The sequence below is a fragment of the Citrus sinensis genome, chromosome 6 (assembly GCF_022201045.2).
Source record: "Citrus sinensis cultivar Valencia sweet orange chromosome 6, DVS_A1.0, whole genome shotgun sequence".
In the NCBI taxonomy this organism is placed as follows: Eukaryota; Viridiplantae; Streptophyta; class Magnoliopsida; order Sapindales; family Rutaceae; genus Citrus; species Citrus sinensis.
Window position 1 is genome coordinate 4,215,574 of NC_068561.1, and position 17,933 is coordinate 4,233,506.

Consider the following 17,933-nt stretch of genomic DNA (forward strand, 5'->3'; position numbering starts at 1 on the left):
AGGCGTGGGCATAGGCGGGGATTGCCGAACCACGTAAAAATCGTTGTATTTGTTTTCTCTTTCCTTACTCTTTTAATATTATGCATGATTAAATTTATTGTTTTCAATTTGATTAAGGCAATATATTAAATTGTTGTGTGGTTTTCTTAGCTTAAATTTTAAAATCCCAATTTACCCCCCCTCTTGGGTTGCCTAGTTAGTATTTCAATAGGTACACCAAATAAATCCACATCATCCTTGTATAATTATCAACAAAAAGAATGAAATATTTCCTAATATTGAGAGAGAGAGAGAGAGAGAGAGTCCTTGTAGGACCAAAAATATTAGCATGCACCAACTCCACAGAGCTTTGGCTCTCCACGAAGTTTTAGAAAATGGAAGTCTACTCATTTTTCCATATATACAGCCCTCACAAACTTTTTCATGTCTTCCAACATCAGGTAACCCAATCACTAGTTCTTTTGCTTTAGCAGATTCACCCTTTATAGTTTAAATGACCATATCTGAGACGCGATAAATATGACGAATCTGAATTTTCAGTTTTTAGAGCAACATTCTTATCAAATGCCATAACAATAGGAAAAACATTATTCTTTGACATTTCAATAGTGGCCACTATGCGATTTTAGTTTTATTAATAATTTTAAATTTTTCATCTTCAAAATAAATTGAAAAACCCTTTTAAATTAGGTGCCCTGCACTCAAGAGGTTCTGAGTTAAATTTGGAACATAAAGAACATCCGAAATGAGCTTTTTGCCACATCCTTCTATATAGACAGCAAAAGTGCCTTTTCCCACAGCTTTCTGCATCTTTCCGTCTTTAAGCTTCACTTGCGAATTAAAACTTTGGTCAATGCTAATGAAAATGCCACATTCTCTAGTCACATGGTTACTACAACTATTATCTGAGTACTGCAAATGTTGTTATTCATGTTCAACATCTTTACTTGAATAAAACAAGTAACCTTCATCACTTTTCTTTGTCATATTTGCCTTTTTTTTTATTTTGATACCAGCAATTCCTTTAAGAATGGTTAGGAATGCGACATCTTGCATTTATAACAACAATCTTTTGATTCATGATTAGATCGATTACAAATAATGCATTGAGAATCTAAATTTTGTTGTGAGTTCCCTCTGTCATTTTTTCCACTTGTTGCGTTTTTTGTTCAATTATCTTCGCCTTTTGTCACATTTTCCATTTCTTTGAGACAAGCCTTTGTTCTTCTAGTCTTTCTTGTCGCTTCTATTTTGATTTGGATTATCAGTCTTGGACTGAAAAGCTTGCTCCCTGGGTTGACTTGAAGAAGGATTGATTCTTTGCTCATGAGGCCATAATGATCCTGACAAATCTGAAAAAGTCATCTCAGATAGATCCCTTGATTCTTCAATGGTTGTTGTAGGATCAAACTTTGAATGAAGACTTCTCAACACCTTTTGATTCACCTTCTTGTCTTTAGTTGTGTCCCCACAACCTTTAATCTGGTTCACAATCTCAGTAACTCTGTTGCAAAATCCTGAACTCCTTCATAGTCTTTCATTAATAAATTATAGAACTCTTTCCACAAAGTCTGCAACTTGATAGTGACTGCCTTTTCATGACCTTGAAATTATTCTTATAGAATTTTCCAAGCAATTTTAGCCTTTTTGACACCAAAAACTTTGGAAAAATTTGACTTACTAACACGTTGCTGGATATATCAAAGTGTTGTGGCATTTCTCTATATGTTTTCTTTGTATTGTTGTTGATGTGAGTCCAATCTGAAGAACTCCCATATTTAGATGGTTTAGCCTATCTATCTTTTTAACAATATCCTATAAATTTTGGGAGAGAAAAAAGGTTTTCATTTGACTACTCCAATATTCAAAATGAACCCCTTCAAATATTATTGGAACTTGATTGGGAGCATATGAAAATTATGTGGGTAGGGTATTTGACGTCATTTTGAGGGTGTTTTGGAAAAGCTCTGATACCAAATTTTTTGGGTGTAAGTGGAAGTATAGAAGAAATTTTATTTAGAAACAGAGTTTGTTGCTGAAAAATTGCTTAACTTTTCTCAGCTATTTTTTTAGTACAACTAGAGTTTATATTTATATGTAGTATACAAAACTCTAGAGATTACATTAATCATGTTTTAGATTTCCCAAGCCACATCCCTTTAATTCATGTTGAAAACAAGCCATAGAACCCTTCAAACTTCTTATTCAATTTACTAGATTACTAATTACTTACATCTCAACAAATACCACCATCGTATCCTCACTTGATGCTTTTGTCCAACCATACCAGCTCCCCAGATACATGATAAAAAACCATATATGAATTTTCTTCTTGAAAGGTGAGCTTGAAATCTTGTGTTTCTCCAATCTTTTTAGGATCAAGCTCTTTGGTTTAGTTTTCACTAAAACTCCTTCAAAGTTTCTTACATGAACCATGAGCTTTGCAATTACCTGAAGAGCCAATATTGACCTGTTTTATCTTAACTGTGACAAAGTTAAGATCCAGCTCTTTGGAGAAGTCCTTGTGTGCATGGAAGAAATAGAACTGTGACAATAATAGACCACTCTTATTCTTCACTTTGTGTTTTTATCCAACCATACCATCACTGCAAATACAAGACTGAAAAACATATTTGCATTTTCTACTTCGAAGGTGAACTCTAAATCTTGTCTCTTCAATCTCCTTAAAGATCAAGCTTTGTGGTTTAGTGCATGTTTGGTATGGTTTATTTAAGAGCCATAAGTGCTTATTTAATCGTATAAGCACTTTTTTAAAATTTTTATGGTGTTTGGTTATTTTTTTAGTAGATTTTTTTTTAGCTTAAATAAGTTAATTTATCTCTACTAGAAAAAGCCCAAAATTTGAGCTTTTGGGAGTAGAGGTTATAGAGCTTTTCTAAAAATAGATAATATAAAAAATATCACACAGTTTAATGGTTCAAAAGTGCTTTTTTTATTGACAACCAAACACCCAATGTCATTCAAAAAAAAAAAAAACCCAATGACTTTTTATCCAAAAGCTCTATTGGTATAAAATCTACTGCTATAAACTCTACTGTTATAAGCTTTATTTAATAAGCTGTACCAAACGGAGCCTTAATCTTCACTTATACTCCTTTAGAGTCTTTAGTTACATGAGCTTGGAATTACGTAAAGAGTCAACATTTCTTAGTTTCCTCTTAACTGCGAGCGAGCCGTAGCATAATTCTATAGTGATTGAAGGACTGAAATGGTTCACATCAAGTTGTTTAAAGTCATACCTAAAACCCTTTCGGATTTTCTATGATGTGGTGCGCCTGTCCTACACTACTTTTTCTCGCTCTTTCGTTAGTACTATAACTGCATATTCTGGAGGATAAATTTTAGAATACATCAGAGGTGCCACGTCGGTCATATAATGAGTAAATAATACTATAACATGTGTGCATTTATTTTGAAAAACCATCATGCAAGTGGTAGTTATATCAAATTCAATTACACATGTCATGCATGCATCAATTGGTTGTAATACATCAGAGGTATTCTAGAATTTCTCAGAGAGGAGATACTATGTTCAACTTTGATTTTATTTTATATAATATTATAAAAATTAAAAAAAGATTTATTTAATATACAAGCTGATTGGTACATACTTATATTGCTCATAGCTTATTTATTTTTTACTGAAGTAATTAGTAAGTGAATTTGTATTTAACACGCCTCAGGATTTCCAAACACGCCTTTTGACAATTTTGGAAGTAATTAAAAAGACACTTTTTTTTTTTTTTGATACAAAGTGGCTCTAAAAAGAGCTAAGGAAAAACAAAACGTGGGTAAGCTACCCCATACATGTCATGCTGAAGGTAAGCAATGATACCAGGAGGAGGATTTGGGAACAAATGAAGACCCAAAGGAAAAGATAGCGCATGGTTTGCTAAGAAGTCCGCTGCAAAATTAGCCTCCCTGTAAACATGATTAATGGTAATGCACCAGCTGCGACTAATGAGATCTTTAATTGACTTAATCAAAGGAGATAGCTCATTAGTTGAAAAAGAGTCTTTTTTAATGCAAAAGAAATCCTTTTGACAATTTTGGAAGTCATTGTCAAACACGCCTCAGGATTTCCAAACGAGGATAATACAAAGGTGAGATCTGAAAATAACATGATTACAAAAGAGCAAATTCTTTTATGTCGTGAAGCTTCAATCATGCACACAACCACCATATCGAAACTTTAATTCTAGAATATATTTATACATACAACGACATATATAGAAAAGAAACTCAATATGATTTCAGTGATGGTTATACAAGTTTAAATACTTAAGATCTATTATTAGCTAGCTAATTAAGTGGAATCCTTAACAAGATCTGCATCGGCTTGAGCAGCCATGGAAAGCTCAAATTGCCTCAAAGAAACAGAAGGGAGATGAGGAAGAAGCTCTGGGGCAATCAGATCTTCCCAGCCTTTGACTGGATTATTTGTAGTTGCAGAACCATCAATTCCTATATGTGTTACATGCTTCACATCTGTTGGAAACCCTATTTCAATATCATTCACCAGTCCTTCATCAATCTCCTTGTACACTACAAGATAACATGATTTAAAAAAAAAACCAAAAACAATTAATCAAAAAAGAGATAATTACCTATTTTTATTGAATGAAGATCAGTTTATTCATGTAATTAATGAAAAAAACAAATTTACTATCGACAAGCCCCCAAGGGGATTCAAATCTTTGGGGAGATAAAAGGTTAAAAATATATACAGCTTTGCCTTTTAAGAAAAAAAAATTACAATCAACAATAATTTGTTTTTTAACAATGTTTTTAATCATGTTAATCTTGTCATTAACAATATGCATGAGATACTGTAAATTTTTAGGTATATAACAAATTAAAAAAACAAGAAACTTCGATTAGTTTAACTATAAAAATATCTCAAAAATAAAAACTAAAGCTTAGTTAATTAGGAAGTGGATAAATAAATAAAACAGCAGTTGAGATGAGTACGTCCACCACAATTTTTTTTAGTAAATATAAAATATGCACAGTTTTTCTTTTAAAAAAATACAAAAATTGTATTTATCTATTAGTCAAAAACCATAAAAAAAAATTAAAAATACATAAAATTTCTTTAAAGAAAATCAACTAGCTGCGTGGACATTTTTCTTTTAAACAAAGTAGTTACTAAGAATGAATCATCATCATTGTGACACAAATAATGAACGAATACATTCTAGTCCATCAGTAGAGATGGTGTCTAAGTTGCCAGCATAAAAAATTCAGCATTTTGCGTGAAAAAATTAGTTAAAAACATTAGATATCGTAAAGAAAAATGAATGAAAATTTATTGTATCTCAATTTAAGTCTTAAATTAAGCTTACCAAATAATTGAGAGAAGCTTTTGAAGCTTTTAAACAGCCTGTGGAAGCCAGTAGAGATATCAGGCTTTGACAACCTAAATGAACTCTTCATGCTTTCATTACTTGATAAACTTTCTTCGTCCTCTTCTCGATTTCCTTCACACACACACAAAATAAAAAAATAAAAAAAATTAAACAAACCCCATCAATGCATGCAGCATGCAGAAGTGCTTTTGTGAAAATTAGAAATAAAAGAGTTAACAAGCACCTGTTCCAGAAGTGCTTTTGTGATTATCAGCTGGTGGTGGCTTTGATCTTCGAGATTGTTGCTGCTGTTGTTGTCGTTGAACAGCAACATTAATGCTTGATTCAGAGACACACCCAGCCGAGAATGGAAGAAGAACAAATCTTTCCATTCTGTCTCTCATTTTTTTGTTCTATTTTCTCTTAATGCTTTTAGTGGCAGCCAAAAATGAACAATAAAAATAAAAAAGCTAAAAGGAATCGAGAGAGAGAGAGAGAGTGGATGTGGATCAATGAGTTGTTGAGGGAAATGCAAAATTGGTTTGTTATAATGGTTGGATCATGGCTTTGTTATCAAGTTACAATTATATTACGTATATAAAGTCAAATCTACACACACGATGATCATCATCATTATGATTTGTTAGTTTGGTAGATGTAGAGGGAGAGGGTAATGCTTTTGGATACATCAAACTAGGGGATATTATGCCTCGACGTGTAATTATTTTAGTGTTAAATATAGGATTGTTTTAAAAATTAATCTACTTAAAATAACAATAATGATTCCTCCAAGTTGTAGCTCGGTTGATCGTGAATACGTTTAGCTTCCGCAGACTGCAGTAATCCGAGACTAAAAGTTCAAAATAAAAGAAGACGCAAGAATTGGTGTTTAGTGTGTGAGGTTTATTATTCTCATTTAATTTATTTTTTAATTTTTTTTAACAATCAACTGTGATTTGATAATATTATTGATTAAGAGGGTATGATTAATACATCCTATGACTCATGTTTGAAGCTACCTTTCCAAGTTCTCAATACATTCCAATTTTTGCCTCACTTCTGGTCTTTCTTGTCTTATGGTTCACATATAAAGCTTGTTGTTTGAGTCCTCATTTGACGTAATGGGATATGTTAGGATCACTTATTAATACTATTTTTGAGATTTGATTAATCAACTTAAATTTTTAGGTCAAGTGGGTTTCTTCGACAATTAATGTAATACAGACCAAGTAAGTTTCTATAACAATCTAATATTGGAGAATATTAATTGTTAAATATATTTGAGACTAATTAATTGTGTATATTCAAACATATATTGCTTAAATTATAGCTCACACTAGGAGAAAATTTTGATTTTAACCTTCTTGTATATGATCTTGAGCATGAAAATATACCTCAAGCAATTGATTGATGAATATATATGATCCTAAGCATAAAATTTTTCTTAATGGGTGCTCTATATACACAAACTTGCATAAATGCCCACCAAATAAACATGCAGTCACATGAATTAGGTAGAACTGCAATTTTAAGCCTAGTGATGAAATGCCCACCAAATGAACTTTTTCAAATTCAAGACTCTACAAAGTGGGCTCCCTACACTCACTTGCCTCTCTTATACAATAAGCTACCAATTTTTTTTTCTTTTTTAATCTTTATACGATTTTTTTTTTCATTTTTTGATTTTTGATTTTTTGTTTCGATTTTGTTTTGCTTACTTCATCATTTCAACCATACCTAACTTAAAGTAGTGCATCCCAAGCGATCCATTAAATTCTACAAAAACTTTATATGAGCTTTGGGTGATAAAGACCAAATTCAACATTTCTTCATTCTAAAGAAGTACGAGACAGTGATTGAAGGTTGAATTAACAGATACTTCATTTTTATTTTTATTTTCTTCTTGTTGGGGACAAAGATATTTCTGTTTAATAGAATGAATCATAACAAAATTCTCATAATTACTTGACCATTAGAGGTTCATAATTCGCTGAGGCAAATACCTCAAGTAATTGATTGATGAATATACAATACCTAATCAGAAAACAGACAATTCTTTAACAGAAACCAATGGCAATTTTCATAATAACTTTTGAATACTAGCTTGTTGTAAAGAAACACTCAAATGAGTACTAAGACATACTCAAATATAATGAATGAAACTTTAGTGATCAGTCACTGTATATATTCTCATCAAGCACATTGTCCTCCAACTTATACAAATCCCTTTGTAGGGATTCTATTTTTCCCCTCTTTTTCTTAATGGGTTAATTTCTATTTATCCGTAAATTAAAAACGATGAATTTTCTTTGGAATTTAGTTATGTTGGAACCGCTCTACAGTGAACTATTCTATAATAACCACACAATTAAAGTTATAACGTGTTTTTTTTTTCTATTATCACTTTGCATGTGTGATTATAAGTTGTGCTCTGCCTTAAAACAACTCCAAAATAGCCATGGTCATTTTTTTTTAAATTTACCCTTCAAACTATTGAAAACATCAACAGACCTCTTTTTATCATTCAAAAGATTAAGCTAAATGGCAGTTGCATTGATGAGATTCTTCACCAATTTTTTTTTCTTTTTAATGATAAAAGGGGACTGGATTGAATTTTTTCAATAGGTTAAGATTGAAATGTGTCAATTTATCAAGAGGCCAATCTGAAATTTACCCTTTTCTTAATATTGATTTCTATCCTTGAAGGGTTTTACATAGACTTTTGATCAGATTTTGAGTCATATCCTTAAGTCTTCTTATCTTCTGTTTCCTTGTTAATTTGTAATTCTAGAAATTTGAAATCCCCATTGTCATTGTAATCTTTAAATTTCAGAGTACAATAAATTTTCTAACTTATTATCGCGTATGCAAAAAGTCCTTTAAAATTGTAGATTCTGCCAAGTCCAACCAACATAATTCATAAACCATGAAGAAACAAGTTATTGTGAATCTTCATATTTGACTCATGCAAATTTTCTTGCACAAATTGTTTCATTTCTTTAAATTTCTATATGAGATTAGTAGTTTGCTTGCTGAAAAGGAAACAAGCAAGCAACACAAAAGGTACTGCTTGCAAAAACTTTTAAAATCCATCAAATATACTTTGGTTGGTGATACTTTCAAGTTGAGATATTCAAGTCCTTCTCAAAAAAAAAAAATATCACTAATTGTACAAAGAATAAGAAAAACTGGTGCTTAATTAATTATCATAAAACATTTTTCAGTGTTTATCATTACAAAATTGAAAAAGAGAGCGTAGACACTCTAAAAGAATGAGGTTAGGCTACGATTTCAAACTTACAGGGGAGGGTAAAAGTATGAAGACAAGGAAAAGCAAAGGAAGAGCAAGCCTCCTATTGTAGCAACCGTACGTTGTGAAATCTTTGACGCCAGCATGCTCCCACCCACCACGGCCAGTGATGTACAGATTGTGTGTCCTATTGTGGCCCCAACTGCAACTCCAACGGCATTTTTGTGTGTTGCCAACTGCAGAAACAGAAATTATCATGTATACATGACTATAAATATGGTACAAGAATAATATGCTGCGTGACATTGAGGTTCGTGCTATTGTCATATAGTTTCTACAAACACCAATATTATATCAGCTGCATACCATTAATGAAGATTCTCACACTCAATTAATAAAGAACAAGAATGAACCAAACCGGCCTTAATTACAAGGAAATACACAGTAGACCTTACCCAAAAAATTGGCAATAAAAAATTGATAGTGTTGAAACTAAAAAAAGGTGTCTTAATTTTTGCAATAATACAACTCCGAATATACAGTGCTTTACAGAGACTCATCAGAAACTCGTATACAGTAAGAAGCGAACATGTAATCAACTAACTGGAAAAATATGGTCATACACATGCATAAATACATGCATATACATATACATACATACATATATATATATATATATATAGATAAGTTTTCTGGTCTGGAATTTTAAAGTGCGGGAAAGTCTTAAAAAACACATAAACCGTGCGATTTATGTGCTTTAAGTTTTAAACATTTTAAACCCACGCTTTGAAACTTTCCCGTACTTTAAAATCCCGAACCAAAAAACCAACTATCTATTAATAGTTTTCTGATTTGAGATTTTAAAGTGTGAGAAAGTCTGGGAAAATGCGCTTTAAGTTTTAAGCCTTTTAAACCCCACGTTTTAAAACTTTCCTGAATTTTCTTGCACTTTGAAATCCTGGACCAAAAAACTATTCTCTCTCTCTCTCTCTCTCTCCATACACACATACAAACATACATACATACATACATATACATACACACACACACACACACACACACACACACACATATACATACATACATACATACATACATACATACACATACATATATATATATATATATATGAAAATATTTCCAATTGCAAATGATGTATAAGTCACTTCTACCATTACGGAAGGTTAAGCACTATATAATACTAATACATAGCGGTCTCCATAGGACAAAGATACAGAGTGAATTTAAAACTCAACAGCACTACTATGATAAAAGAAAAGGAATCAAGAAAAGAAAATATAAACTTACAGCAATTGTGGCTATCTGGCTACGATCTCCCCACTCTGCCAGGAATGTCAAAATAAATGACTGCAAAATAATAACAGGTGCTTAGCTGAAATAACAATCATAAAATTGGAGTGAACTAACATAACAATGTCACAAACAATAAAAGCAGGGAAATTGTACCAATACAGGCACAGAATTTTAAGTAAATTACTAAAGCCAACCTCTAGAAATATGGGAGTACAGAATCTTGAGAAGAAACGGCGGAAGGTTGTCTTCCCTTGCCCTGACTCAAGTTTCTCCTCCACCTGAATATTTGAATGCCAAAAGAGCATTCAAGTTATGCATGGTATAATTATGAGGGGTAAAAAAAGAAAAGGATCAGAAAGCCAATTAGTGCACGAATAAGAACAGTAATAATATGGTGCCATAACAGCAGAAAAAAATAAAAAAAAAAACAAAATAGAACAATAAAAAATGAGCTAAAAATAACAAACACAAGTAGATTACCGAATATTAGCAGACTGATTAGCACATGTCACTTCTGTCTATTTCAATATGTTATGCAGCAAGAAATTTCTGTATGAGCTTAGGTTTATGTAAGTACCACAGTAAAAGGTTTAACTAACACCAAACATTTTTAGTTATTTAAAGACGAATAAGACTTGCAATTATGGTTTAAGTTAATTTACCACTGGAAACAAACAAGCATCTTGGCCTCTCAATACCTTAACCGAAGCTAAAACTTTGGCTTTCCAACTAAGAAGTCAGGTATTCAAAACCTTGAAGTCACATCCTAGAAATTTTAGCCCAGAAGTGCCTTAATTACAGGGTCCAACAGTAGTCTCCAGTTTAAAGCTTGGTCAATTTACAAAGGTTGAGAGATTTCAGAGTATCTAGTGTGTGTGTTTGTGAAAATAAGAATGAATACTGCTGCAGCTACACACAACAATCACCAACTCTGCACAGCAATCCATATTATATTCAACTTTTTTGTCTTCTTCAGTTGAAGGAAATTAACTTTGAAAGCTGAAACTGGCTTAGACCGCAGCAAAAACATACCTCCTCCATTTCTTTCTTCTGACCTGATTTTGGATCTGACATCCAAGCTATGTATAGTAACCGCAGCCCAAAAAATGCATACAGAACTGCACACAAAAGGAAACAAGATGCATGGATCATGTTAAACTGTCTAATTCATAATTAGCTCATATTGTCAAACATCAAAATGAAATAGGATGAAATACGCCCAAAAAATGCATACAGAACTGCACACAAAAGGAAACAAGATGCATGGATCATGTTAAACTGTCTAATTCATAATTAGCTCATATTGTCAAACATCAAAATGAAATAGGATGAAATACGGCCAAGACAAAATGCAACACAAAATTTAGAAGTCAGAAGAGCGAACCAAAGTTGGTAGGGGCATTCTTCACTAGTTTTCATTTTCCTATGTGAACCAGCGCCATTGTGCTCAAGCTCAAAGCTTTATACTTCCAGGGTCTACCATAAAGGGACATCCGGACATGATACATACAATTTGCTTTAATGGTTAGTAAGCACTGGATATTGAACCTAAATATCTCACTAAAATGAAATCAGACTAATGAGGATAAATCCACTGGTTCATTGACATGTTTGATTTGACCCACATCAGAACTCAGGCCAGATCAATGATACCACCAAATCATCTGATAGCTCAAATATCTCAAAAAAATCTGATCATAACATTTTCCTATATTAATTACATTTCAATAAATCATCTGCAAGCGCCAAATTTCAGCACTAGAAAATTTCATACATACTACAATTTATTTGGTAAGGCAATGTTCCATCAGTTGTAGTAAGAGAAATTTCGAATTTCTTTTCCAGGTAATTGCATTATTATCTCCACAAACACTATGGGGCATATAGGAACTGATTGAAGGCAGTTTAGACAACGCAACCATTTATCTTGCATGAAATGTTTCCCATTCAAAAAGGAAATGACTTCCAAACACAACAAATAATTATTTACTTATAGTTTTTCAATGTTTGACTGGCAAAAGCAGATTTTGCTTTCTAGTTTTTAAGTCGCTCAAATGAGCAACTGAGTCACTCTCTCATTATCAATGTGGCACATGTTCCAAGCACCCTTTTCTATGTTTATTCACAGCACCAAACATGTTCTGTCTCTTATTTTTAAGCTGACTCAAACATCACCTAATTCTTTTCAAAGTTGACTACATCCATGCCACATGTCCACTTCAATTAATTCAACAATATTGTGCCTTCAAATATAAATGTTTTTGAATACTCCTCAGCTTTCAATATACCTCAGATACTAAAAATCAATCTTATAGTTAACTCATGTCTATCAATGATTTGTTTGAAACTGTCACTAATCTAATTTGTAATTCTATGAGTCAATGAGAGAATTAGGATACGACACTGTCCTTTATATCCATATAAAAAGTAGAATTCGCATAAAGAAAACTATTCGGTTCATAATTCAGAAATGACTTTCCAAAATTTATAATCTGTTGAATGGTTATGAAAGATATTTTTAAAAGTTTAAAGTTGAATTAAATAATTATTTTAGATTTAAAAGAAAATAAAAAAGAGAAAAAAAGAAAAATATACAAAAAATTTTTATGTAAAATTTAGTCTTCTAAGCAAGCAATTAGCTTTCAAAGTTTATTAATATGTAATTTAATGATTATTCAAACATAATTTCAAAGAAATATTTTTTTTTAATGACAATTAACAAATAAAGACGAAATACCTTCCAAATTCTTTGCAAGAGTGTTCAATAAGCTTTATATTTTAAGGGAAAATATTGTAAAATTAAATGAAGTTAACATGTGGCTTGGGTGTTGGTGTAATTATTTTGAAATATTGGATGATGTTCAAGTGAAATAGAAAATTGAATAGAAGAGACAAAAGACATGTTTTGTGCTGTGAATTAACAAAGAAAAAGTGCAGTGCGACATGTGTTGAACTGAGAATGAGAGAGTGAATCCTAGCCCTCCTATTTTTTTACGTGATTATCTACCACTAACAGACCACTCCAAGGGGATGAACAAGCAATAACTATGTAATGCCTCTAATTTCACATTTTATGTCCCAATACCCATTCTGCTTCATCTCTGCCTTTGTCTACTTATGTGAAGTACAAACAAAAATTCAAGGCAAAAACACTGTTAAACAAACTCAATTTCGAGCCTCAAAGTGTAACAGACAAGATAGACACTATCAGCCAAATGTGTGTGCCAATTCACAAATCTTAATCTTGGCAAAAAACCTAAGTACCCATATTTTTAATTGTACCCATTTTAGGTTTTGCCAAAAACCACCAGCTAAGACTCGGTTATGGCTGTCAGTGCGAGAAAATACAACTCACAGGAAACCAAATCTAAAAGACATACCTTAACAGTGGCCGAAATCTTCTCTTCCTTCAGTCAAAGAACTCTTCGCTTCCTTTTGCATTTATGCAAGCCTCAAGTCTTTGAAAATGTTGGTTTTTTATTAACTTCCCCTCAATAATTGGTCCTTCTTTTACATTATTTCTAGCATTTTAAGTATACTCTCCTTCACCATGGATGCTTCATCTCACATCCATCATTGCTAATAACTTTCTATATAGACAGAACACATAACTTAAAGATCTAGACTGCACGAGGGGTTTCCTAATGTTCAATTATTTGAAGTTTTACAAATTTATAAAAGAAAATAAAACCTCAACTAAATAACCTAGTCAGATAGATGTTTTATCCCATTCAATTTAGCTGGTAAGTCCCCTTCACGATAAGCCATAGATCACAGATGGTTAAACAGAATTGCCTCCTCGATTGGCTAATAAATTCAATAACTACTAAACAACAAACAACTATGCTGATAAGTAAAATCATATAAAAGAAAACTACATCAAACAAATTACAATATAGAAAGTAGTTCAAAGAAAAAGAGAATTGGAAAAAAAAAGGACAAAAAGAAAACAGGAATCTAATACTGCCAGACAGAGACCAATAACAGAATTACATAACCAATATTGATTTTCTGCATATCTATAAAACAAAAGCACACAAAAGCAACATAACATATAGAGTGCATAAAGGCAACACGGAAGAAGCATAAAGCTACAGATAGCTAAGTAAAAGGGGTGGGGAAGAGAGGAATAAAGAAAATATATACCTGTAGCAGCACTATTTGTATGCTTCCTTGATATCAAGTTCGGCACAATCCTACCTAGTCCAGTAGAAAGTACCTAATTGAAATGCACTACAATTTTAACCTTGAAAACATCAAGTATAAATGAAAAGGGCAGGCCCTGCAAAAGCATTGCATTATCGAAAACAAAAATGATCTGGGTAAAAGAAAGTATAACATACAATACTTCAACCACCAAATCAGAGAGGGCTAACTTACAGTCATAACAAACAGAGCAGAGAGCGCACCCGACAAAACGGTTGACTTGGGATGACGCATTGCCATAAGTGCTGCTATTATGAAAGTCTCATCTCCAATCTAGTATCACAAACCTCCAAAGATTCATTAGGCGGTACATAGCAAACAGATTAGTCTTAAATATTAACCCCCCCCCCCCCCGCCCCCAACCAAAAAACAAACATACCACATGAATCTAAGTGGCGAATTCAGAAAGAAGCAACGCATTCATAAAAGATTAGGAAATGTGAAAGCACAAACCTCACTAACAATGATCATCGAAAAACTTGCGATGAAGGCATCAAAAACTCCAAGACCCGAGTCGATATTCAAAGGGATCGTACCGAGTTCATTCTCAAGGTCTTGCGATAAAATCTGTCAAAGAAATCCATTTAATCAAACAAAATTAAAGAAACTCATTAACGCATCCTAAGCGAACAAAGAAGCTAACCAAGCCACGGCGGCCGAGATCTTTAGCAGATCGAGATGGGTCTTCATTATCGGATTCAAAAAGGACGTCCTGAGCAGAGATGCCAGAAAGAGCAGAGAAGATGGAAAGGGCGACGAAGAGAAAGCGGACGGGGTTTGAAACCAAACCCATGTCGTAAATTTAGAGAGAATTGGAGGGAAACAAACAGATCTGCCAGAGAGAAAGAGAGAGAGACCTTGCTGAAGCGCCAAGATCTCTGCAGTGGCAGTGCGGGAGGGAGGGGGGGGGGCTTATATATGAAATGGCTGCATTTGCCGAGGATTTGACCACGAATTTTTAAAAAATAAAATGCTTCGATTTTTAAAGGAAAGTAAGACGAAAGTGGAGTCATAAAAATTTAAAATGTGCAAGATCCAATCCCATTTGAATGAGTGATGCTATTGGCACCCCTCTCTTTTACTTTTCGAACCCTTTTTTTTTTAATATTCTATTTAACTCTTAAAATATGAAAATAACATTCATTGTTGTTTATCCTCAACTAACCGCACGAGCAACTCTCCTCTCTCATTTCAACCCTTTTCAACTTTTTATGCCGCTTGCTTTCGTGAATAAACCCTAATAAGCGATTCTTTCTATCCCATTCCATTTCGAAAGAAAAAAAAAAAAACAAATGTATGCAGAAAGTTTGATTGGCCCCCTAACATGTGGAAAAAAAAATTTAATAAGTGAGGAAAACTTATCTTAAATTAAATTATTACTTTTTAAATTAATTTCATTTTATTGTTTGTATAAGAGTTTGTGATGGAAAAAGATATCGAGAGCAAAATCACATGCGACTTCAATCAGGTAAGTTTTTATTTTTAATACTATTTAAAATATAAAGGATAAAATTATAAATACAGAATAGTAAAGATTTATAAGAGAGAAAGAGGGGTGCCAATAGGGTCACTCTTTTAAGTCTACATGAATGTGCTTAAGAGTCCGTTTCGATGCACTGCCCCAAACCCACTTAAAATGCGAAAGAAGGAGCTGATGAAGGAGAGAAGAAGAGTGAGGAAAAAGTTTTTGAATGTAAGTTGCATTTTTCTATTACTTATTTAGAAATTAATTGTAAGATCTTTTAGAATCTATTCTTATGCTCGCTTAGCTCCCCTTAACTTAGTGTTCATCTCGCGCTAGCCTTGGCCCAATCTGAGGCTATTGAAGAAGGTTCTTGTGGTTCCCATGGAGTTAATTAAAAAGTGTAAATTTAACTCTCCTAGCTCGCGATTTGATTGATTTTTTTTAATATTTTTTTAAGTAGATTTTTTATAAAAAAAAAAAAATTAGTTGGTTGGTTAATGAAAAGAATGAAATAAAATTGTCAAATAAATAAAAAATATTTTAAATATTTTAACACTTAAAAAGAATTTTTCAACCTTTACTCCTAGAAATTTAAAATATAAATTTTTACTAGTAGAAGAAAAATAATTTAATTAATCTTTAAAAATTCTATTGGAAAATAGTTAAACAACAACAAAAATTTTAATAAGAGTTTACGGGATTAAATAAACACTTATTATTATTAAATAAGTCATACCAAACATGCATAAAGGAGCTAATTAATAAGAAGACTACTTTTACTTGGTCATTGCCTTGTGCATAATAGGGTGTTAGTTATTACATATTACATACATTAAGGAAATTGACAAGTTACCTATCAGTTTTTATCATATTTTACCATTGTTTTTTTTTTTTAACTGTTCGTTACATTTTCAATCATTTGATTAAATTTAATGAGGCTTCTTTCACCAAAGTTTGTTATCCCATCACGTAACTTAACCGTGTAATAATAATTGAAATTGTTGCGCGTTTGCTCTTTCAATTGCCGGTTCTCGTTTTTGGTTTTGTTCAATCTCTCACAATATTATCACCTATTGACCTAAGTTTTGGAAAATGTTAGTTAATTGTTACATTTATAACTAAACCAGTTTTAATCTTTGAAAAAAGAGCACTATGTCATTAGAATTTAGAAATTTAGTCTTGGGACGTTAGCATAAAATAACAAATTTTAACTAAAAAAGGGTGGTTCGGTAATACAGATTTCAATTTTAGGCGGATAACTGATTGTAAGTGAAACTTGTGACATTTTTTTAATAAACTTTGTATTCATATTAGTGCCTGAACACAAGAGTCGTTCTTGCATCATTTATTTCTTTATTCTTATATAAAAATATTAAAAGATAATTATAAATTTTAAAAATCAAATTTTTCGAATGACTAATATATATTATACGATCAATAATTTATCGATTTATATTTCATATAATTAATAAGATCACTTAGATCAAATCTATTATGACATAGTTTAGATTTTTATCGTCACAATCAAATAACTGAAAATTCAAAGGATAAATTGACACTAATGATGCGTTTAGTAAACAAGAATAGGAATAGATAGGAATTGGAATGGAAATTAGTTATATTGTCATTAATGTATTTACTTTATCTAATGTATTTATTTTATCTTGAAATTAGAATTAAAATGAGTTAGATTGTAACAAATTACTAAAGAGTATTTAATGGAACTATTGTCATAATTATTATTCTGTATTTACATTATAGTGATTATTTATTCAAAAATTATTATTAATAATAGTTATTGCTAATAATATATTAATGTATTAATTAATTATATTAATATATTAATTAATTAATTATACTAATTTTTGAACTGAGGACAAAATAGGTATTTTTGATTTTATGAGGGGGCTAAATTGATAATTATAAAAAATGATAAACTCATTCTCACCTTATTTCCCATTCCCAAATTAAAGTAGGTCTTACGATTCTGATTTTGATTCCGATTCTAACTCTATTTTAATAAATAAATGATAAATGCACCATAAAATATCTCTATAACACTAAAATCAATTCTTTAAAACGGCAAAATGAGATTCTTTTTAACCAAAAAATAAAAAATAAATGAGGCACCAAAAAATGAGGACAGAAATGAAAGAGCAGTTACTGAAACATATAAAAACAAAAAAAAACCTGGAAATAGTAAAGGCAGTTGTAGGGAGCGGTCCGAGATTCTGGTACCCCGGTTCGACTTCAATCTCACTCTCTGCGCGTGCATTACAACGACTCTCTCGCTTCCTCCATTCGTCGCGTGGCCAATTGAAGTATTCCA

General features: G+C 31.9%; 2 protein-coding genes across 3 annotated transcripts; both read right to left on the reverse strand.

Annotated features, from left to right (window-relative positions):
* Positions 1–4,145: 4,145 nt before the first annotated feature.
* On the reverse strand, positions 4,146–5,945 carry LOC102621575 (CRIB domain-containing protein RIC4-like). 2 transcript variants are annotated; one of them, XM_015531003.3, is made up of 3 exons: positions 5,614–5,945; positions 5,367–5,501; positions 4,146–4,521 (listed from the first exon to the last, which is right to left on the reverse strand). In XM_015531003.3, the coding sequence occupies exons 1-3, from the start codon at positions 5,771–5,773 to the stop codon at positions 4,328–4,330; spliced, it is 489 nt and encodes a 162-aa protein (XP_015386489.1). In that variant the 5' UTR covers positions 5,774–5,945; the 3' UTR covers positions 4,146–4,327. The 2 variants fall into 2 exon arrangements, with proteins under 2 accessions (XP_015386489.1, XP_006480422.1); XM_006480359.4 differs by having other exon boundaries at positions 4,146–4,566; positions 5,614–5,940.
* A 2,603-nt stretch (positions 5,946–8,548) lies between these two features.
* LOC102621288 (GDT1-like protein 3) lies at positions 8,549–15,086 on the reverse strand. Its single transcript, XM_006480358.4, has 8 exons — positions 14,783–15,086; positions 14,593–14,706; positions 14,314–14,412; positions 14,080–14,152; positions 10,966–11,051; positions 10,128–10,211; positions 9,928–9,987; positions 8,549–8,855 (listed from the first exon to the last, which is right to left on the reverse strand). The coding sequence occupies exons 1-8, from the start codon at positions 14,930–14,932 to the stop codon at positions 8,667–8,669; spliced, it is 855 nt and encodes a 284-aa protein (XP_006480421.1). The 5' UTR covers positions 14,933–15,086; the 3' UTR covers positions 8,549–8,666.
* Between the last annotated feature and the right edge of the window lie 2,847 nt (positions 15,087–17,933).

Bases quoted from the DNA above. Each gene is read 5' to 3' on its own strand.
- LOC102621575 (XM_006480359.4), bottom strand. From the start codon at position 5,773: ATGAGAGACAGAATGGAAAGATTTGTTCTTCTTCCATTCTCGGCTGGG. The intron at 5,502-5,613 runs GTGCTTGTTAAC...GTGTGTGTGAAG, and splicing joins CAAAAGCACTTCTGGAACAG to GAAATCGAGAAGAGGACGAA. The intron at 4,567-5,366 runs GTAAGCTTAATT...GTTATCTTGTAG, and splicing joins AAGCTTCTCTCAATTATTTG to TGTACAAGGAGATTGATGAA.
- LOC102621288 (XM_006480358.4), bottom strand. From the start codon at position 14,932: ATGGGTTTGGTTTCAAACCCCGTCCGCTTTCTCTTCGTCGCCCTTTCC. The intron at 14,707-14,782 runs GTTAGCTTCTTT...TTTCTTTGACAG, and splicing joins ATCTCGGCCGCCGTGGCTTG to ATTTTATCGCAAGACCTTGA. The intron at 14,413-14,592 runs GTTTGTGCTTTC...TTGTGATACTAG, and splicing joins CGATGATCATTGTTAGTGAG to ATTGGAGATGAGACTTTCAT.